The sequence below is a fragment of the Rana temporaria genome, chromosome 13, assembly GCF_905171775.1.
Source record: "Rana temporaria chromosome 13, aRanTem1.1, whole genome shotgun sequence".
NCBI lineage: Eukaryota > Metazoa > Chordata > Amphibia > Anura > Ranidae > Rana > Rana temporaria.
This window is the reverse complement of record NC_053501.1, coordinates 13672844-13695343: the sequence shown is the minus strand read 5'-3', so window position 1 is coordinate 13695343 and position 22500 is coordinate 13672844. Positions and strand designations below refer to the sequence as shown.

The window sequence follows — 22500 nt, the reverse complement described above, 5'->3', positions numbered from 1 at the left end:
GGATCTGCCCCCAAATCTTTAGAGGAGGGGAGAGTCGGGAGTCAGCTGTGCTCCTTCTCCCCTCCAGCTCCACACTGGTGTCACTGCAGCGCTCCCGATCGAAAGTGTCGGATCGGGACTGTGCAGGGTTTGTTTACCCGCCCCAATCCCCTCCCAGCAAAGAATGTAGGTAAACGAACCCGAAAAGAAAATCACGATCTGACAGCCAATGCCATCGCTAGTACCGCCATTCTGTGCCTGTCAAAAGTATTGCAGTGCTTTTTCCCTAAGCTCCTCCCCAACTATGACCTGTCAAGAAGGGGAGGAGCCCAGGAGGCAACTGAGGTTTGTGTGTTGAAGGTGGCGGGGGGGATTGTGCTGGGGACCTTGGGGGGGGGGGGGAGATTAAAAAACACATTTACTGGGGATAAGAGTGTGCTAGTAGGGGGGGAGGAGAATAGATCTAGTGCTAGGTGATGGGGATTTGTGCTGGAAGAGGGGAGGGGGTGGTGACAGGGGTAAGATTTGTTTAAGAAGGAGAAACACTTGTTTGGGGGGGGGGGGGGGGGGGTCACAGAAGTAAGGTTTCTTCTAGGAGAGAGAATTTTTGCTGGGAGAGGGAATTTGAGAGGTGATGAGAGTAAGATCTCTTCTAGGAGGAGAAATTTGTAGAGGGTGTACTAGGAGGGATGATTTGGGGTTGGGGGGGGGGATTTGTGCTGGAAGAGGTGAAGGGGGGTTTTGTGCTGGGGGGTTGCATGGAAGACATTTGTTCTGGAAGGGGGAATTTTGGGGGTGACTGGGGTGAGATTTGTTCTGGGAAGAAAATTTTGGGGGGGGGGGGGTTGGTCTAGGAGGGGACACAGTGTGTGTGTGTGTGTGTGGGGGGGGGGGGGGGGGTAGAGCTAGGAAGGGTGATTAAGGGGGGATGGGAGAAAATGATTTGTGCTAGGAGGGAGGTTTGAGGGAATTTTTGTGCTAGGGGGGATTGGTGGGGATTTGTGTTAGGAGGGGGAATTTGGGGGGCAGCAGGGAGTAAAATTTCTTCTAGGATGGGAAATTTGGGGGGCATGTGCTAGGAGGGGTGATTTAGGGGGATATGTGCTGGGGGAATAGGGAAAGGGGGGGGTTGTGCTAGAATTGTTTTGGGTGGAAAATTTGTGCTAATAGGGATGATTGGGGGGGGGGGGGCGTATTTGGGAAGAGAGGATTTAAGCTGGGAGGGGAAATAGGGGGGCAAAGATTTGTGCAAGGAGGGGGGATTTTTAGCAGTGGGGATTTGTACTGGGAAGGGTGCAAAGAGAATATGGCCCAGATTCACAGAGAGCAAGGCGCACATTACGCCGCCGTAGAGTAACCAATGTACGCTACGCCAACGCAGCGCAGAGAGGCAAGCAATGCATTCAGCAAGCCAGTGCTCCCAACGCTGCCCCAGCGTGGCGTGGGATTCGAAGGCGCACGCCGGCGTAGGTGGAAGTGGGCGTGACCCCATGCAAATGATGGGCCGAGCACCAGACAGATACATATCACGAACTGCGCATGCGCCGTGACGTGGACGCATCCCCCTGCGCCTGCTCACAACCACGTCGGAACAACTGCCTAAACTACGCCGGATCAGTGCGTACGGCGTGAACGTAACCTACGCCCAGCCAGACACACGTCCAACTTAAAATACGCCGGCTTGTGTTCCCTGGTGCAGCCCTTTGCATGTCTGCTGCTGGGTTGCACCTCCTTTATGGGGAATAACTTTACGCCGGACGTACAACTTACGCGCACCTCGCGTAGCCTGCGTCGGGCGCACGCAGGTTCATGAATCGCTGTATTTCCCTCATTTGCATGTTTGAATGGCTAATCAATGGGAGCGGCACCATGCACCCAGCATAAATGTGCGCCCACCCTACGCCGGCGTAAGCAAGCTACGTCGGTGGGGTGTAGCCTGGTTTTAGGCGCTTATCGACAGATACGACGGCGCACATTTGCACTTACGTCGGCGTAACTTGTTATACGTCGGCGTAAGTGCTTTGTGAATCTGTTTAGGGGTAAGCGTGCAGCCTCAATTTTTTTGGAAGGGGGGGGGGGTTTGCTCACACATAATACTCATACATCTGAAGGGGGGCAGAGTTTGGCATCTTCACCCTGGGCACTACATGACCTTGTCCCGGCATTGTGGAGGGGTAATAAGGAGTGAAGAGACCCTCACCTACTATTTCCTTTTGTTTTGTTCTGACTTATCATGAAACTTGATGTAACGTTCAGTTCTCCTCCGTGTCCATGGCTGGCGCTATAGGAAGAGATTGAAGAGTCATTGACTGGTCAGGCTTCAGCTCTAATAGGAAAACTGAAGCGATGGAACGGGGACAAAGATCATCTTCCGGGGAGATCAACATTCAATTGGTGACTTTGCAACTCTGATGTCATAGTGCTACTACACACCCGCCCCCCCAAAACAGGGCTCTGGGCTGTGATTGGACACAGCCAAACAGTCGGTCCAGGCCATGAATCATTGGCCAGGACCTGCTATGACTAATCACAGTGGGATGAGGCCAGCAATGTCGCTATGCCTGTCTGGGCCCGCCCCCATCCACAGTACATTGCAGGCAGGCAGTCTGGAGGTTGATCCACATAGGGCCAGATTCTCGTAGACTGGCGTTAAACTGCGGCGACGTAACGTTTCTCATTTACGTGACGCGGTCGCAAGTTTTACGGGCAAGTGCTTGATTCACAAAGCACTTGCCTGTAAAGTTGCGGCGGCGTAGCGTAAATTCTTCGGCACAAGCCCGCCTAATTCAAATGATCCAGGTAGGGGGCGGGGATCACGCCTATCATACTGAGCATGCGCCGTCCCTAAAATTTCCCGACGTGCATTGCGCTAAATGACGTCGCATGGACGTCATTGGTTTCGACGTTAACGTAAATGGCGTCCAGCGCCATTCACGGACGACTTACGCAAACGACGTAATTTTTAAAAATTTTGACGCGGGAACGACGGCCATACTTAACGTTGGTTGCCCCTCATAATAGCAGGGGCAACCTTACGCGTCACTTAAGCTACGGAAACATCGTAAATTCTCTGCGTCGACCGCACGTATGTTCGGGAATCTCGCGTAAATACCTAATTTGCATAGACGACGGGGAAAACAACGATGCGACACCTAGCGCCGGAAAAAAAAAATGCATTTAAGATCTGACAGCGTAAGAGCCTTACGCCAGTCAGATCTCATGGATATCTATGTGTAACTGATTCTAAGAATCAGTCGCATAGATACGCCGGGCCAGATTAGGACTTACGACGGCGCAAATGGCGTTGCGCCTTCGTAACTCTTTTGAGAATCAGGCCCATAGTTTATAACATTTTCCCCAGAATTTGTTTAAAGCAGCAGCTTCTAGCTTACCTGGCCTTCCCATTGGCTACACTCATCTCTGTTGAGATTTTCGCAGACTGGCCTGACTTATCAGGAGTTCCGGATGCACCAGTAGGACGCGGAATTCTAGAGAAGCTGCTTATATCTGACCGGGACTTCCCATTGGTTATATTCATGTCTGTTGAGATCTTTAGCATCTTGGTAGACGTATCGGAAGATCTGGATCCAAGAGCCGGGCCCACAATTCTAGAAAAAAGAAAAAAAGAGAAAGATCCATGAATTATCCTCCTGTGATAGCTATGAATAAATCCCGGTCTTTCTGATCAGGATTTATTCATAAGTTGGATGTTTTTTTCCGATGGAATTCCTCTCAAGCCCGCCTTGCATACACACGGTCACACAACCGTTTGGTGAAATTTTGACTACCAAGAACGCGGTGACGTAAAAGACTATGTCGAGCCAAGAAAATGACGTTCAATTGTTTCCGAGCATGCATAGGAATTTTGCGCGTTGCGATTTGTACACACGATCGGAAATTCCGATCAGTTTTTTTCCTGACGGCAAAAAAAGAGATCCTGCTCTCGATCTTTTTCCAGCAGTTTTTCCATTGGAAAAAGTCTGATGGAGCATACACACGGTCGGGATTCCCGACCAAAAGCTCCCATCAGACTTTTTCCAACAGGAAAACCGATCGTGTTTAATAATAACATTTGTTTGATGATCCGAGTCATTTAAGTGTGACAAATATGCTAAAAAATATAAAAATCAGAAAGGGGGCAAATACTTTTTCACACAACTGTATATGGATTCAACATGGTGTGTTTGAATTCGGACATTTAGGATAAAGACTGATCTGTTTAATATATACCAACGTGTCAATGTTGGACTTATCACTAATACCTCGATATGCTTGTGTCAGACTCTCTGGAATGGTTCAATGAGTTGTACTTGTTAATCTTTCCAATAAAAAATGTTTTGAGTTAAAAAAAAAATAATAATATTGACAGAGGATTTAAATTTTCCTGAAATTTCTGAAAAATCAAGAGATTTTTGGCAAAAAGCGTTCACATTGTTCATTTTTAATGATCAAATGTGTTTTAAATGATTATTAAAAGTTGCTAATGATCCTTTCACCTATCTTTTATTAGTACAAAAATAATCAAATACATGCAAAAACAAACAAGCAAACAAACAAAAAACAAAAAAAAAACACACACAAATACAAAGTACAAAAAAAATACAAAATAAAATGAATGAATGAGACTACCCTAAATTTTGCAGTCTATTCATAGTGAAATCTATTTTGCTTAAACCACTCCCCCCTCATTCTAGTCATGAGATTTGTAGATTTAACCACTTAAGGACCCCTTCACGCCAATATACGTCGGCAGAAGGGCACGGCTGGGCACAGGCACGTTGCCTTTAAGAGCCCAGCTGTGGGGTCGCGAGCACGCCACCGACGGCGCGCTCGCGACCCGGTCCGAAGCTCCGTGACCGCACCGGCGGTACTCGCGGACCTGATCGCCGCCGGTGTCCGCGATCAGTCACAGGAGCTGAAGAACGGGGAGAGGTGAGTGTAAACACACCTTCCCCGTTCTTCTGTGTGTCAGTGTCACTGATCGTCTGTTCCCTGATATAGGGAACGACGATCAGTGACGTCACACCTACAGCCACGCCCCCCTACAGTAAGAATCACTCCTTTAGGGCACCCCTGACCCCTTAAGGCGATCAGTGACATCACTTGTCCAGCCCCACCCCCCTACAGTTAGAAACACATATGAGGTCACACATAACCCCTACAGCGCCCCCTAGTGGTTAACCCCTTCACTGCCATTGTAATTTTCACAGTAAACAATGCATTTTTATAGCACTTTTCGCTGAGAAAATGACAATGGTCCCAAAAATGTGTCAAAAGTGTCCGATGTGTCCGCCATAATGTCGCAGTCACGAAAAAAATTGCTGATCGCCGCCATTACTAGTAAAAACTTTTTTTTTATCCCCTATTTTGTAAACGCTATGAATTTTGCGCAAACCAATCGATAAACGCTTATTGCGATTTATTTTACCAAAAATAGGTAGAAGAATACGTATCGGCCTAAACTGAGGAAAAAAATAATGTATAACTTTTTTGGGGATATTTATTATAGCAAAAAGTAAAAAATATAGAATTTTTTTCAAAATTGTCGCTCTATTTTTGTTTATAGCGCAAAAAATAAAAACCGCAGAGGAGATCAAATACCACCAAAAGTAAGCTCTATTTGTGGGAAAAAAAGGAGGCCAATTTTGTTTGAGAGCCACGTCGCACGACCGCGCAACTGTCAGTTAAAGCGACGCAGTGCCGAATCGCAAAAAAGGGGCAAGGTCCTTAACCTGCATAAAGGTCCGGGTTTAAAAAAGGTTAAAATATTATGTAAGTGTCATGAAAACTGAATCACAATGTGAATTTATTGAGATGTTCATTAACTGGACACAGTGTCCAGTTAATGATAATAAATCTACCAGTCTGAGCAAGAATTTGGTGGTGGTTTACCGTCTTGTTAAAATACCAGAACCCTCCTTGCTTGAAGATTTGATCAGAGAGAGAGAGTCTGAAGGAAGACAGCTTTTGGTGTACTTTTTTTTTAAATAACCATAATGACCTGGAAATACTTTGGCCCGGATTCTCAGTGGAGAAACGACGGCGTATCTCCAGATACGCCGTCGTATCTCTGCGTTGCGCTGTCGTATCTATGCGCCTGATTCTTAGAATCAGTTACGCATAGATATCTGTTAGATCCGACAGGCGTAAGTCTCTTACGCCGTCGGATCGTAACTGCTTTTTTACGCTGGCCGCTAGGTGGTGCTTCTGTCGAATCCCCTGTCGAGTATGCAAATTAGTGAATTCCCGAACGTACGCCCGGCCGACGCAGTAAAGTTACGCCTTTTACGTTAGGCTTTTCCCGGCGTATAGTTGCCCCTGCTATATGGTGGCATATGTGCGGCGTAACAATGTTAAGTATGGCCGTCGTTCCCGCGTCGAAATGTGAAAATTTTTTGTCGTTTGCGCAAGTCGTCCGTGAATGGGGCTGGACGTCCTTGCGGCGTACTTTGGAGCAATGCACACTGAGAAATTCCACGGACGGCGCATGCGCCGTTCGGGAAAAACCTCAATCACGTCGGGTCACAGTGCATTTTCATAAAACACACCCCCTTGATCCAAATTTGAATTAGGCGGGCTTACGCCGGTCGATTTACGCTACGCCGCCGCAACTTAAGGAGCAAGTGCTTTGGAGAATACAGCACTTGCCCGTCTAAGTTGCGGCGGCGTAACGTAAATCGGATACGTTACGCCGCTGGACGTGAATCTGGGCCTTTGTAACTAGGTTTTCAAATGATAACATTTTTATTTGCAAAAATGTTATATAAATAATAAAACATTATATATATATATATATATATATATATATATATATATATATATATATAATCAGCCGTTTAAAACCGCATACACTTAAAATGCCTCACTATAACCTTATAAATTTTAATTTTTTTTACAAAATTGATCCAAGCGTTTTCGTTACCCTTTAGAAACAAATCAGTTTACCTGCTTGAACCTTTGTTGTGTACGGAGTCCACTTCTGAGTAACTAAGGCTGGAGCTGGTATTATCTGTAATGTTATATCTGAAGGATTCGCTGTTTTTGCTGTTAAAGAGAAAGACAGAATATAAAGAATTAAAATGCAACCTCATCCAACATTGATAACCTTTTTTAAGGTGGAATGGACATGTTTTATTGCTGAATCTTATATAGCATAGTCAGGGCCGTGTTTAATATGGTTTGGGCCCAGGGCAAACATTTTTTTTGGGCCCCCCTCCAGCTTATTTTGGGTCTGGCTGGTTCACATGCATGTGTTTTGGCGGCCCTCATTTGTGCAGGTACAGCAGCGCATTGATTTGAATGGGCTGCCGTGCCTTCATATATATAAAAAATAAAAAAAATAAAGAATATATAAAAAAAGTTTTTTCTATATAAAAAAAGGGGGGTTGTCATCCGGGGCCCTGGGGACCTCCAGACCTCTAAAAAAAAAATTGGCCTTTTAATAAAAAATAAAATAAAAATATATTAAAAAAATATATTTTTTTTAATTTAAAAATAAATAAAAAAAGGGGGGTTGCCATCTGGGGCCCTGGGGGCCTCCGGGCCCCTGGGGACCCCTAAAAAAAAAATTGTCCCTTTAATAAAAAAATAAAAATATATTAAAAACATATATTTTTTTTATTTAAAAATAAATAAAAAAAGGGGGGGGGGTTGCCATCTGGGGCCCTGGGGACCTCCGGACCCCTAAAGAAAAAAAAATGCTTTGGGCCCCCAACAGTGACAGGGCCCTGGGCAGCTGCCCCTGTTTGTCCTATGGTAAATACGGCCCTGTAGCATAGTGAATTGAACCTTAAAGTGGTTGTAAAGCGTTCTATATACCCAGCGAAGTGACCGGCCTCAGGTGATACACAGAGATGAAACAAATCCTCTGTATACCATGTACAGAGCGCCTCCAAGGACTGTATTTATTGGCGCATAACACTCACTTTTTCACCCTGCAAATCGGTTGCAAATAGTGTGTGTTATATGCCGATACTGCAATTTGGGATCCCTCGGAGAGAACGGGGAGGGGGCGGGACAAGCGCCGTCAGATTACATACAGCGAGATTCTCCTGTTTACTCAGCGGCCTCTGTAATAGGAAGTCCCATCTCCTGGGCCGGCATTGGACCAGTGTTCTGTCTATCGTAGAAGCCGGTCCAGGAGGTGGGACTTTGTATTAAAGAGGCCGCCGAGTAAACAGGAGATTCTCGCTGTATGTAATCTGACGGCGCTCATCCCGCCCCTCTCCCTGTCCTCTCTGAGTCAGCAGAAATCTGAGGTGAGATGGGCATTGATCAGGCTGCATTCATGGCAATGGTGAGGCTGCAGATGGGCATTGATCAAGCTGCAATGATGGGCAACAATAAGGCTACAGATGGGCATTGATCAAGCTGCATTGAAGGGCAATGGCGAGGCTGCAGATGGGCATTGATCAAGCTGCATTGATGGGCAATTGTGAGGCTGCAGATGGGCATTGATCAGGCTACATTGATGGGCAATGGCGAGGCTACAGATGGGCATTGATCAGGCTGCATTGATGGGCAATGGCGCAAGGCTACAGATGGGCATTGATCAGGCTGCATTGATGGGCATTGATCAGGCTGCATTGATGGGCACTGACCCTTATTTTGCTTCAAAGTTCTTTATTTAAAATTTAAGGGCCAGATCCAGAGAGAGAGTACGCCGGCGTATCTACTGATACTCCGGCGTACTTTCAAATTTCCCACGTCGTATCTTTAGTTTGAATCCTCAAAACAAGATACGACGGCATCTGGGTTCGATCCGACAGGTGTACCGCTTCGTACGCCTTCGGATCGCAGATGCAATACTTCGGCGTCCGCTGGGTGGAGTTTGCGCCGTTTTCCGCGTCGGGTATGCAAATTAGCTTTTTCCGACGATCCACGAACGTACGCGCGGCCGTCGCATTCTTTTACGTCGTCTCTAGTCGGCTTTTTCCGGCGTATAGTTAAAGCTGCTATTTTGCGGCGTATAGATAGACTTGCCATGTTAAAGTATGGCCGTCGTTCCCGCGTTGAAATTTGAATTTTTATTTTTTTGCGTAAGTCGTCCGTGAATAGGGATGGACGTAAGTCACGTCTAAGTTCAAAAAATGACGTAGTTGCGACGTCATTTCGCACAAAACACGGCGGGAAATTTCGAAACGAAGCATGCGCAGTTCAAGCGGCGTGGGGACGCGCTTCATTTAAATGAATCACGCCCCCTACCCGCCGATTTGAATTCCGCCGCCAGAAATACACTACGCCGCCGTAACTTACGGCGCAAATTCTTCCTGGATTCGACTTAAAGCCAGGTAAGATACGGCGGCGTAGCGTATCTCGGATAAGCTGCGCCTGTCCACTTCTATGTGGATCTGGCCCTAAGTTTTTTTTTCCTGAAACTTCCCCTCTTAAAATGAAGGTTATATGCCTGTGCGTGTTATATGCCAATAAATACAGTAGTTAGTAGATAGTTACTATGTAACCATCTACAAATATGGTATATATACACTGGGATTCATTTTTTTATACTAGTAAAGAATTTTTTATTTTTTTTCCAAAATGTTTGGTCTTTTTTCGCTTATTTTGCAAACAATAATAATAATAAAAAAAATAAAACAGTGGTGAATAAATATATCTATAATATCACCAAAGGAAAGCTCTATTTGTGTAAAAAAAAAAAATTCATATGGGTAAAGTGTTGCATGACCGCGTAATTGTCATTCAGAGTGACTGCGCTGAAAGCTAAAAATTGCTGGGCAGGAAGGGGGTAAAAGTGCCGGTATTAAAACGGTTAAAAATGAATTTAACAGCGTTTTTTGGTTTGTGGCGCTCAGATGCGGCGTAGTTCCGCTCAAAAAGCATAAAGTGGGTGTGGCTATCCGTACCCTGCATTTTCTGGGTGTGGAATTACACGGTATTTTCACCCGCCCGTTTTACCTGCCAGGATTCCCAGTATGCCCAGTCTGGGGTCTGCTACTGGTTTCGCTGTTGTCAGTCTTGGATGAAGAGCTGCTGGAATATCCGTCGATGTCAGAGCTGCACAAGAGACGAAGCAGGAAGTGAGAGCAAATTTCTCCAAAGGGAGGGAAATCCCCTCTAAGCACAGCTTTCCCTACAGAATAAAATACGTTCTGCTGTTGGCACTCACCTTCTTACACCCCCCAGTCCCTACTCTAGAGAAGAGCCGACCATCTGCTGCCACTCCTGAGAGAGCTGCCCGCGTAGAATCATTCCAGCTGTCAGCTGACAACACAGAGCCGGTCCCGGCTCGGAAAAGCTTTCCGCTCCCGCCCCCTCCACAACCCAGCACTCCGGGGAGCATAGAGGGGCAGAGCAGAGAGCCGCTGATTGACAGTCATCAGCTCTCTGCTTTGGAAGCTCTGAGAGCCAAACGATCAGCAGTGTTTGATTGCTTGTTTCTCAGTCTTAGAGCCGGCAGGAGACAGATGCAGCATCGCACCCATGCTGCATCCACCTAGGTATGATTAAAAAAAAAAAAAAAATCCTATTCCCTTTTAATGGGGTTCCTAAAAATTTGTAAAAAAAAAAAAAAAAAAAATTGTTTAAAAGTTATATAAAAAATTGTCAAAAATAACAACAAAATAAAATATTAAAAACATAAAGCTACTGACACCATCCTCTGCACTACTGACCTTCTGCCCTCAGGGGGCATATATATATATATGTGATCCTGCACTTCCGCCTGCAGGTGGCATATATACATGATCCTGCACTTCTGCCTGCAGGGGGCATATATATATATATATATGTGATTCTGCACTTCTGCCTACAGGGGGCATATATATATGTGATTCTGCACTTCTGCCTGCAGGGGGCATATGTATATGTTATTCTGCACTTCCGCCTGCAAGGGGGCTTATATACATGTTCCTGCACTTCCGCCTGCAGAGGACATATATAAATAATCCTGCACTTTCGCCTGCAGGGGGCATATATATGTGATCCTGCACTTCCACCTCCAGGGAGCATATATATGTGATCCTGCACTTCCACCTCCAGGGAGCATATATATGTGATCCTGCACTTCCGCCTGCAGGGAGCATATATATGTGATCCTGCACTTCTGCCTGCAGGGAGCATATATATGTGATCCTGCACTTCCGCCTGCAGGGGGCATATATACATGATCCTGCACTTCCACATGCAGGGGATATATATATGTGATCCTGCACTTCTGCCTGCAGGGAGCATATATACATGATCCTACACTTCTGCCTACAAGGGGCATATATACATGATCCTACACTTCTGCCTGCAGGGGGCATATATATGTGATCCTGCACTTCCGCCTGCAGGGAGCATATATACGTGATCCTGCACTTTCGCCTGCAGGGGGCACTCCCCCTGATTACTCAAAGCAGAAGGAATGAAAAGGAGATTTTATTTTGGTACAGCGTCGCACGGCCGAGCAATTGTCAGTCAAAGTATTGCAGTGCCGTAAAATTGTAAGAAATGGCCTGGTCATTAGGGGGGCCTGCACACAGCTCCGGTTGGGTAAACAGGCCAATCACAGACGACTGATACCATATGGAGCACAGCACTCATATGAAGGAGGACTGAGGCAGAAAAGAAGATATTTTCTCCTCCAATCGAATTTTCTAGAGATCTGCAGAGGGTGACACGCTGTGCATGTGCTGGTGACGCGTTTCACAAATGCATTGTGTGAAATGGCGCTGCATGCTGCAAAAAGCCCTGCGTGCGCTAGTCTCAAACCTCTGATTAATACGTTTATGAAAGCGGCGCCAGGACAAGATCATCCAGTGCCCAGGGCAAAGAGGGCAAATTGCTCCCCCTCATCCTCCTTTCGTTATGTGCGAGCTTATGAGGAGGAGGAGGGGGAGAGAGAGCACAGCCTGCACCTTCTCCCGGCTCTCCCCTCTTCACCTTGCTGCTTCCAGGGCTGGGCTAACAAAAGTAGTGATCCCGTTGTTACTACTCCTGTCAGCCTTATAGTAGAAGGAACCTTGCGGCACCCTCATTCTTACAATAGACTCTGCACCAAGGGCAGCCGTCCCTTCTGCCCACCCCCTGTCCCGGGCCCTGTATGAAACACATTGAAGTACATGGGCAAATATGTGCACCCTGGCCCGTGTATATCCTCTCGCTGTAACTTACCTGATAGAGAAAGCCGAGTGTGCCGGTCCAGAGCGACCGCTGCTGTCCGAGTCCCTCGTAGGACGCGGTTTAACGATTTTTGAGTCAGTGCTGTAAAACATTTTTATATAGAGAAATGAAATGAGATCAAGAGCCTTTAGGATATGATATAATTATTGTTACAATATAAATATAATTTAATATACAAGTATATTAGCAAGATCTTTTCTAGGCGGTGAGAAAATAAATAAAAAAACTTGGGAACAGTGGTGGTCCCGTCCATTAGGGGCACATGGGCGCCGCCCCCTCTCTCCAGGCCACCCCCCCATATGATGGATAGATTCATACATAGCATGGATCTATCAATGGCTGCCGCAGCCACCCCCCTATTCGGCGCCGGCGGCTGTATCTTAGCAACATTTAAGCGTATCTCAATTTGAGAATACGCTTAAATATACGACGGCGCAGATTCGGAGTTACGGCGGCGTATCTACTGATACGCCGTCGTATCTCTACCTGAATCTAGCTATAAGACTGGGATGTCATTAAAGTTCATGTGCTTGTAAAGGCAGGCGTCCCAATACTTTTGATAATATAGTATACATGCACCCTGACCTGTATATCCGCTCGCTGTAACTTACCTGATGGAAAAAGTCGTGTGTGCCGGTCCTGAGCGACCGCTACTGTCAGAGTCCCTCGTAGGACGCGGTCTAACGATTTTTGAGTCAGTTCTGTAAAACATTTTTATATAGGGAAATCAGATTAGATCAAGAGCCTATAGAAGTATAATATAATGTTATTGATAATATAAATATAATTTGATTTATAAGTACAATAGAAGACCTTTTCTAGGGGGCGAGTAAAATAAATATAAAAACTTCGGAGACATATTGGGCCAGATCCACAAAGAAGTTACGCTGGCGTATCTATTGATACGCCGCGTAACTTCTAGTTTGCTCCGGCGTATCTTTGTTTTGTATCCACAAAACAAGATACGACTGAAGCTGGGCTAGATCCGACTGGCGTAGGTCTTAGTACGCCGTCGGATCCAAGGTGCATATTTACGCTGGCCGCTAGGTGGCGCTTCCGTCGATTTCCGCGTCGAGTATGCAAATTAGTTAGATACGGCGATCCACGAACGTACGTCCGGCCGGCGCATTTTTTTTACGTTGTTTCCGTAAGGCTTTTTTCGGCGTAAAGTTACCCCTGCTATATGAGGCGTAGCCAATGTTAAGTATGGACGTCGGGACAGCGTCGAATTTTCCGTTGTGTACGTCATTTGCGTAAAACGTGTTTGCGTAGAATGACGTTCACGTCGAAAGCATTGGCTTGTTGCGGGTTAATTTGGAGCATGCGCACTGGGATACCCCCACGGACGGCGCATGCGCCGTTCAGAAAAAACGTCATTTACGTTGGGTCAAGTAAAATTAACATAAAACACGCCCACATCTTTAACATTTGAATTCCCCGCCCTTACGACCGGCAGATTTACGCTACGCCGCCGTAACTTTAGAGGCAAGTGCTTTGTAAATACAGCATTTGCCTCTCAAAGTTGCGGCGGCGTAGCGTTACTAGGATACGCTACGCCTGCCGAAAATTACGATGCGCTACAAGGATCTGGCCCATTCTCTTTAGAGGTAAATGCAGACAAAAGAGCTATGTATAGGATTAACATACATCCACATCCATGTAACCCCAAAAGGATTTGTAATTCTGTTCAGCCAGACTTGTGATCTGGGTACCCCTGCCTGACAACACAGTCATTCCTGATTCCCCAAGAGACCTCTAGTGCCCAGGGCAAAGATGACATATTTGGAGTCAGTGGATATATTAACAGGGTTTGATAAATTTGCTTGGAATCTAGGAGCCAGCTAAAAAAGTTAGGAGCCAGAAAACGCGTCCCGTCCCGATGAGCTTGCGCGCAGAAACGAACGCATACGTGAGCAGCGCCCGCATATGTAAACGGTGTTCAAACCACACATGTGAGGTATCACCGCGATTGGTAGAGCGAGAGCAATAATTCTAGCCCTAGACCTCCTCTGTAACTCAAAACATGCAACCTGTAGATTTTTTTAAACGTCGCCTATAGAGATTTTGAAGGGTAAACGTTTGTCGGCATTCCACGAGCGGACGTAATTTTGAAGCGTGACATGTTAGGTATCAATTTACTCGGCGTAACATTATCTTTCATAATATTAAAAAAAAAAAATGGGTATAACTTTACTGTTGTCTTATTTTTTAATTAAAAAATGTGTAATTTTTTCCCAAAAAAGTGCGCTTGTAAGACCGCTGCGCAAATACGGCGTGACAGAAAGTATTGCAACGATCGCCATTTTATTCTCTAGGATGTTAGGATAAAAAATATATATATTGTTTGGGGGTTCTAATTAGAGGGAAGAAGATGGCAGTGAAAATAGTGAAAAATTACATTAGAATTGCTGTTTAACTTGTAATGCTTAACTTGTAATACCAAAGGCCACCACCAGATGGCGCCAGCTCCCCTTCCAAGCCAAGTCGCCAGGACCCTATTTCTAGTCGCCATGGCGCCCGGGATTTGTCGAGCCCTGTATTAATAACCCCCAGAATTGGAGTAAATTAATGGACTCATAACCCCCAACATCGGTGTCAGCGGACACAATAATAACCCCCAGCATTGGTGTCAATAGACACAATAATAACCCCCAGCATTGGTGTCAGTGGACGCCATATTAACTCCCAGCTGGAGAGTAGAGCGCACATTGGCTCTCAGCGCCTCCTCTCCACATAGCGCCTCTGTGCCCAGGGCACGTGTCCCTTCTGCCCACCCCTTGCCCCGGCCCTGCTGCTCACTCATCCTGCCAGGAAGCTCCCATTGTTAGATATAAAGCACACATCGGACCCCTAATTGGTTCCTACTCCTGACCCTCCCTCTCCATGTCTGACAGTTGCTGTGTATGGGGATCAAAGGAGGATTTATGTAGAAAGGGGGGAATCCCTTCAGCAGAGACACCGACAGCAATAAAAACCTGACAGGGGCTCCACTCCTCACCCGTTCCATCCAAAACTAAAGAAAAATGTTTTGGCTTTAGAATTTTAGATAATCATTTTTTCCCATAAATCTGCCAGTTGGGGTGTAAACATCCAATCATGGAACAGAGACCCAAAGACCCGCCCACCGCTCCTTTCTCCTAATTATACAGAAGTTTTTACACATATTTTGGACTTACCTGTCTGAGTGAGTCATGTGACCCGATCCTGCAGGCCGCTCATTATGGGTGGAGTTATCATGGAGTTCCTCTGGGATTCCGGATATAAAGATGGAGGTGCCATAGCTGGTATCAGGAGATACAGAGAGGTGTTAGTCTTATCTGACTGATACTGCGCATGCTCAGGCTTACAGTGGTTGTATGTATTCAGTAACAACATTGGGCCAGATTCACATAGAAGAGCGGCGGCGTAACGTATCGTAGATACGTTACATCGCCGCAATTTTTCATCGCAAGTGCCTGATTCACCAAGCACTTGCGATGAAAACCTACGCCCGCGGCCTCCGGCACAAGGAGGGCCAATTTAAATGGACGTGTGCCATTTAAATTAGGCGCGCTCCCGCGCCGGACCTACCGCGCATGCTCCGTTTCCGAACTCCCGTCGTGCATTGCGCGCCGTGATGTCATTTTTTCGAACGGCGACGCGCGTAGCGTAATTCCGTATTCCCGGAGGGCTTACGCAAACGACGTTATTTTTTAAATTTCGACGCGGGAACGACGGCCATACTTTAGACAGCAATACGATTGCTGTGTAAAGTTAAGGCACCAAAAAAAAACGACTAACTTTGCGACAGGAAACTAGACTAGCGGCGACGTAGCGAATGCGAAAAACCGTCAGGAATCGCCGTAACTCCTAATTTGCATACCCGACGCTGGTTTACGACGCAAACTCCCCCCAGCGGCGGCCGCGGTATTGCATCCTAAGAACCGACAGTGTAAAACAATTACACCTGTCGGATCTTAGGGATATCTATGCGTAACTGATTCTATGAATCAGCCGCATAGTTAGAAACAGGGATACGACAGAGTATCTCTTATGTGAATCTGGCCCATTGTCTCTACCTAAGATAGCAAAGTAATACAAATATAAATGAGTCATACAAAAATGTATACTTTGTATCTACAGTAACAATGGCCCAGATTCTTAAAGGACTTACGACGGCGCAGCGCCACGTACGGCGTCGTAAGTCCTAATCCGACCCGTCGTATCTATGCGTCTGATTCTTAGAATCAGTTACGCATAGATATCCATTAGATCCGACAGGCGTAAGTCTCTTACGCCGTCGGATCTAAACTGCATTTTTTTTTGACCGCTAGGTGGCGCTTCCGTCAAATTCCGCGTCGAGTATGCAAATTAGCTAGATACGCGAATTCCCGGCCGACGCAGTAAAGTTACGACGTTTACGTTCGGCTTTTCCCGGCGTATAGTTGCCCCTGCTATATGAGGCGCAGCCAATGTTAAGTATGGCCGTCGTTCCTGCGTCGAAATTTAAAAAAGTTACGTCGTTTGCGTAAGTCGTCCGTGAATGGGGCTGGACGTCGAAACCAATGACGTCCTTGCGGCGTACTTTGGAGCAATGCACACTGGGAAATTCCACGGACGGCGCATGCGCCGTTCCGCAAAAATGTCAATCACGTCGGGTCACAGTAGTTTAACATAAAACATGCCCCCCCCCTTCCACATTTGAATTAGGCGGGGCTTTCGCCGGCCGATTTACGCTACGCCGCCGCAACTTACGGAGCAAGTGCTTTGAGAATACAGCACTTGCCCGTGTAAGTTGCGGAGGCGTAACGTAAATCAGATACATTATGCCCGCACAATTTTTATGTGGCTGTACGTGAATCTGCCCCTATGTTTTTATTTTTGAGCTAATGCTGCGCACAGTAAAAAAAAAAAAAAAAAAGTTTTGTGATTTTTATTTTGTTGTTTATGGATTGCATAAAAAACTAAAATAACCAAATATCACCAAAAGAAAGCCTTGTTTGTAATAAAAATAATAATAATATATATATTATTTTTATTATTCTAACATTTGTGCCATTTAAAAATACACAAAAATTATGATTTGGATACAAAACAGTGTATATCTATAAATATATATATATATATATATATATATATATATATATATATATATATATATATATATATTATTATTTATTGTTTTTTTCCACAAACAAGGCTTTATTTTGGTGATATTTTGGTTGATGGACTTGTGTCTTTTTCAACCTAACTAACTATGCAACTATATTTGGTGATTTTATTTTTTATGCAATCCATAAACAAAAATAAATAAATCACAAACCTTTTTTTTTTTTGTGTGATTAGAGTTAACTCAAAAATAAAAATAATAATAGCCCAGAAATCAAAAGAAAATAAAAGTTCAAATATAGCAGAATGGATATGTGAAATGAACGAAATACAAAATATGGAAAGACAGATAAGAGAAGAAGAATATATAAATAGTCAAATGTCAGAAATATGGCAAAAATGGGACGAATTTCGGTTCTCAAAAGAAATGGAAAAATATTTATAAACAACAAAGAAAAAATTATGAAGGGGAAATATAAATTGTTGTATAAAATGAATATAAATGAATATATGAAAAGGGAGAGAAAAGTAGGGGCATGGGGTATCTTTTTTTTATTATTTTTTTGGATGGGAGAATGAATGAGAATGGACAATAGGAAGTATATGAAAAAATAGTAAAAAAATATTGTGTTTTTTTTTTCATTTTTTTTTTACTTTTTTTGTTTAGCCCTGGTTCACACTGGGCTGCGGGAGTGAAGCCGTGCGAGTTCAGCTGAACTCGCACGATTTCACTCCCGCCGGCAGTCCCGATTTCGGCCGCGATTTAAGAGACATCTGTGCAGGTTTCTGCACAGATGTCTATGTAAATCGCGGCCCGAAATCGCAAAAAGTAGTACAAGAACTACTTTTTGAAATCGGTGCAGCGCCGCAGATGCGGTGTCGCAGCGATTAGGACGGCGCCATTGCCGACAATTGGCGGCATTTGAGATGCGATTTCACATGTGAAATCGCATCTCAAATCGGATGAAATCGCACCCAGTGTGAACCTGGGCTCATAGTGCAAAAAATAAAAATCGCAGAGGCGATCAAATACCACCAAAATAAATCTCTATTTGTGGGGGAAAAAATGATAAAAATATAATTTATGTACAGCGTTGTATGACCGTGCTGCGTCAGCGCTGAAAGCTGGAAATTGGCCTGGGCAGGAAGGGGGTTTAAGTGCCCAGTAATGAAGTGGTTAAAAATGACAAACATAACACTCTACACACCCTGACGATCCTCCATGGTGTCCTCCGGCATCACTGTTATGGCCGTCGTCATTCTGTACACCGATCGGGAAGATGTCCTGATTGGTGCCGCTATATGGAGATCAAACAGACGAATGTTATGTGAGATAAATCTCACCTGTATATATCTATATATATATTATTAATAAATGGTAGAAAAGTCGGTGGAATGACACACAAGCCTGACTCCTAGGGGTCTATTTATAAAACGTTCAGAGGAGAATGTTACAAGCATTTGTCAGGGCTGCGCATATTTTTCCCTTTGATGTGACTTTCTATGATCAGCAGCTCCATCTAGTGGCCAAAATGTGGTATAACCTGTGATTTGTGTATTTCAGAGAAAAATATACCGCAATGTGGCCACTAGATGGCGCTGACAATCATAGAAGGCTGGAGGTTAGATTTATATACAGTACTAACCCGAGGTCCTCGGTCTCCGGAGTCTGGGACGGGCTGTCTGGGTCTTCATCAGTTAGATAACTGCACAAAAGGAAAATAAAACAAAGTGTACCTGTCACCTACACAACGAGGACACACATAGAAAGTCATAATGATAGTTTGTGGCAATCGACATGTCACTGAAATAAAGACGAATGTTGCGGGTTTCGGCCTTTATTCTCTTTCTTGTGTTCAGGACTAAAGTGGAAATAATTCAGAAAATTTGTTTTTTGTTTTACATTTTAGTTACATTTATTTTACATGTTGCATATTTATTATTAGCAGCCAGCAGAGGTCACTACAGGCAACATTGTATATGTTTATCAGGAAAGAGGAACTGCAGTCTGCTCACATAATTTGTAATTAAAACATCTTTGCCATTCTGAAGCTTCCCTCCAACCACTTTGCATATTATTTTATATATACTGTGATTCTGTACTTGCCAAATATGCTGCAGAAATCCCCCTCCACTGAGTCTGGCTGCAGCCATTTTAACTGTGGGCAGCTGAAGCTGCTGTCTGTTCACTTCCTGGATTTACACACGGAGGCACGCCTCGAGCTCTGCAGCTCTCATCGGCCCTCTTATGACTCCCTTCCTGGCAGACTCTCATGAGAGTAAGAGAGAGAGCTGTGCATGATGTCATAAGCCTAGGCTAATGACCAGACAAGACACCATTACTACCCCACTACTACACACTCTGCTACTGCACCACTACTATACCATTAGTACACCACTACTACGCCACTACTACACCCAGGGCAGGACTTACTATCGAGCTTGACTGGGCTCAAGCCCATGGGCCCAGTTGCGGCAACCCCCCGTTTGCGGCAATCGCGGCAACCCCTCCCACAATTTTCGCGGCAATCCCCTCCCGCAAATTTTGCGGCAATGCCCCCTCAACAATTTTGATCGGACGGTGCACTGCCCCCCCCCTCAACAAGTATGATCGGTTGTGCAATGCCCCCCCTTCCCCATTAAAAACTTCGATAGATCGGTGGGCGGATCCCCCCCCCCCGCTTCTCTGCTCCAGGGGGCCCCTTCGATTATCAAGCCCAGGGGCCCCCACCACCCTAAGTCCTGCCCTGACTGCACCATTACTACACACTGCTACTGCACCACTTCTACGACACCGCTACTACTACACACCTTTACTACACCACCACTTCTACTCCGCTACTGCACCACTTCTGCACAGCTACTGCACCACTACTACACTGCTACTACACACCGCTACTGCACCACACTACACTGCTACTACAGCATTGCTATACCACTACTACACACACCGCTACTGCACCACCACTGCACCGGTACTACACCGCTACTACAGCATTGCTACAGCACTACTACACCATTACTGCAACGCTAGTACACCATTACTGCACCACTACTACACCATTACTGCCCCACTACTACACCATTACTGCCCCACTACTACACCACTACTATCAAGATCTCCGGTAGCTTCTGAGTCCCAAGCCGAATGGCTACCTTGATGCATTGTGAACACAGAGGTTGGCAACGGGCACCATTTTGGGTGCATCTTTTCATATTTGCCAGCAGCCTATCAGGTACAAATTGGCCCCTGACAACCCCGATATCAATCCCAGAAGATCGAGCGCCTCTCATATGGTCTCTACTCACACCATCGTTTTCTCGTAGCTCTTGTAGGGACACCTACAGCTTGAACTTCGACTGAATTATCAGAAACTGGCCAAAGATTGAGCATTCTATGGGGGTCAGAAGGCGGGGGCTGGGCGCTCAGACCTCCCACTACCTGGAACTGGAGGCGGAGTTTAATCTCTTTCCATTCATTGGATACAGAGACAGTTTGGACCGGAGTGCCCCTTTGTCACGGAGGAACTTACTTAGACGTCTGGTTGACAATGAAGGTTCTCGGGCTCCTCCTCTGATTCGCTCGTTCTTTCAGTGATCTGGGAGAAAAGACGGTTACATTGTGTTACAATGATAAAGAAAATCTCCGGACTTTGAAAGATTCGCAAATCAACAGCGAGACATTAAAAACACGCCCATGTGCGCCCCCAAACCCCCCCCCCCCATGTTATCACTGATACCCAAACCAGACCCAACACTGCCTCTTCTCACACCGCAGACAGGTCCTCTTAGGCTGTAGATCTACATTCACCGGACACTTTGATTGGTCCCCCTTCCTAGTCCCGGGTTGGACCCCCTTTATTAGGTCCCCCTTCCTAGTCCCGGGTTGGACCCCCTTTATTAGGTCCCCCTTCCTAGTCCCGGGTTGGACCCCCTTTATTAGGTCCCCCTTCCTAGTCCCGGGTTGGACCCCCTTTATTAGGTCCCCCTTCCTAGTCCCGGGTTGGACCCCCTTTTTTAGGTCCTCCTTCCTAGTCCCGGGTTGGACCCCCTTTATTAGGTCCCCCTTGCTAGTCCCGGGCTGGACCCCCTTCTGCCTTCATTCTTGGTGGAAAAGATACAACAAGGTGTTGGAAACGTTCCTCGGAGATTTCGCTCCATAGTGACATGATGACTAGAGGTAGACCGATACAGGTTTTTCTCTGACCGATGCCGATATTTAGAAATTGGGGCGGCTGATGGCCGATATATGATGCCGATTTTTGTGGCCGATATTTTAGGCCAATTAAAAAAAAAAAACCCTCACCCACTCCACTCCTTCCTGCTTACTCCTGTCACTCTAGCGCACACTTGATGTCCTCAGTACAGACGGCACTGGTTGGCACTGGCAGGTGGCACTAGTTTGGAACTGGTAGGTGGCACTGGTTTGGAACTGACAGATGACACTATTGGCACTGGCAGGTGGAACTGATTGGCACTAGCAGGTGGCACTGATTGGCACTAGCAGGTGGCACTGGTTTTGAACTGACAGATGGCATTGGCAGGTGGCACTGATTGGCACTAGCAGGTGGCACTGATTGGCACTAGCAGGTGGCACTGGTTTTGAACTGACAGATGGCACTGGCAGGTGGCACTGATTGGCCTTGGCAGGTGGCACTGGTTGGCATTGGCAGGTGGCACTGGTTTGGAACTGACAGCTGGCACTATTGGCACTGGCAGGTGGCACTGATTGGCACTAGCAGGTGGCACTGGTTTGGAACTGACAGATGGCACTGGTTGGCATTGGCAGGTGGCACTGGTTTGGAACTGACAGGTGGCACTATTGGCACTAGCAGGTGGCACTGACAGATGGCACTAGAAGGTGGCACTGGTTTGGAACTGACAGATGGCACTAGTTTGGGACAGGTGGCACTGATTGGCAGTGGCACTGACTGGCAGTGGTTGTTGACACTGGCTGGCAGTGGCGGGTGACACTGGCTGGCAGTGGTTGGCACTGGTGGGTGACACTGTTTGGCACTGGCGGGTGGCACTGACAGTTGGCACTGGCTGGTGGCACTGATTGGCACTGGCTGGTGGCACTGATCTGCGGTGTACTTTACTATACAATGTTAGTCTCTCCACCCCATCATCTATACATCTCTGAACACCCCCATGATGGGTACTGAACTCGCTGGATTTTAATAGGCCAGGGGCCTGCAGTACCCCTTCTTGACAGCCTTATAGTTTAGCAACATTAGATAGTTGGTGGGCTACTGATCCCAGCTAGCCTGACTTGCAAATCCTGTGCCCGCAGGCCACATCGATTTGACA

The 22500-nt window shown here is 46.1% G+C and overlaps 1 protein-coding gene across 3 annotated transcripts in view; it reads right to left on the bottom strand.

Annotated features, from left to right (window-relative positions):
• The window catches only part of SYNE3 (spectrin repeat containing nuclear envelope family member 3), a 118621-nt gene that overhangs the window by 11971 nt on the left and 84150 nt on the right, over positions 1–22500 (bottom strand). For all 3 annotated transcript variants that reach the window (XM_040333230.1, XM_040333231.1, XM_040333232.1), the window contains exons 14-23: positions 20724–20789; positions 18837–18896; positions 18399–18488; positions 15279–15383; positions 12714–12803; positions 12094–12183; positions 9895–9993; positions 6925–7023; positions 3372–3587; positions 2180–2260 (exon numbers count right to left, since the gene is read on the bottom strand). In XM_040333230.1, coding sequence (XP_040189164.1) covers positions 2180–2260; positions 3372–3587; positions 6925–7023; positions 9895–9993; positions 12094–12183; positions 12714–12803; positions 15279–15383; positions 18399–18488; positions 18837–18896; positions 20724–20789 — 996 coding nt within the window. The remainder of the gene's footprint in view (positions 1–2179; positions 2261–3371; positions 3588–6924; positions 7024–9894; positions 9994–12093; positions 12184–12713; positions 12804–15278; positions 15384–18398; positions 18489–18836; positions 18897–20723; positions 20790–22500) is intronic.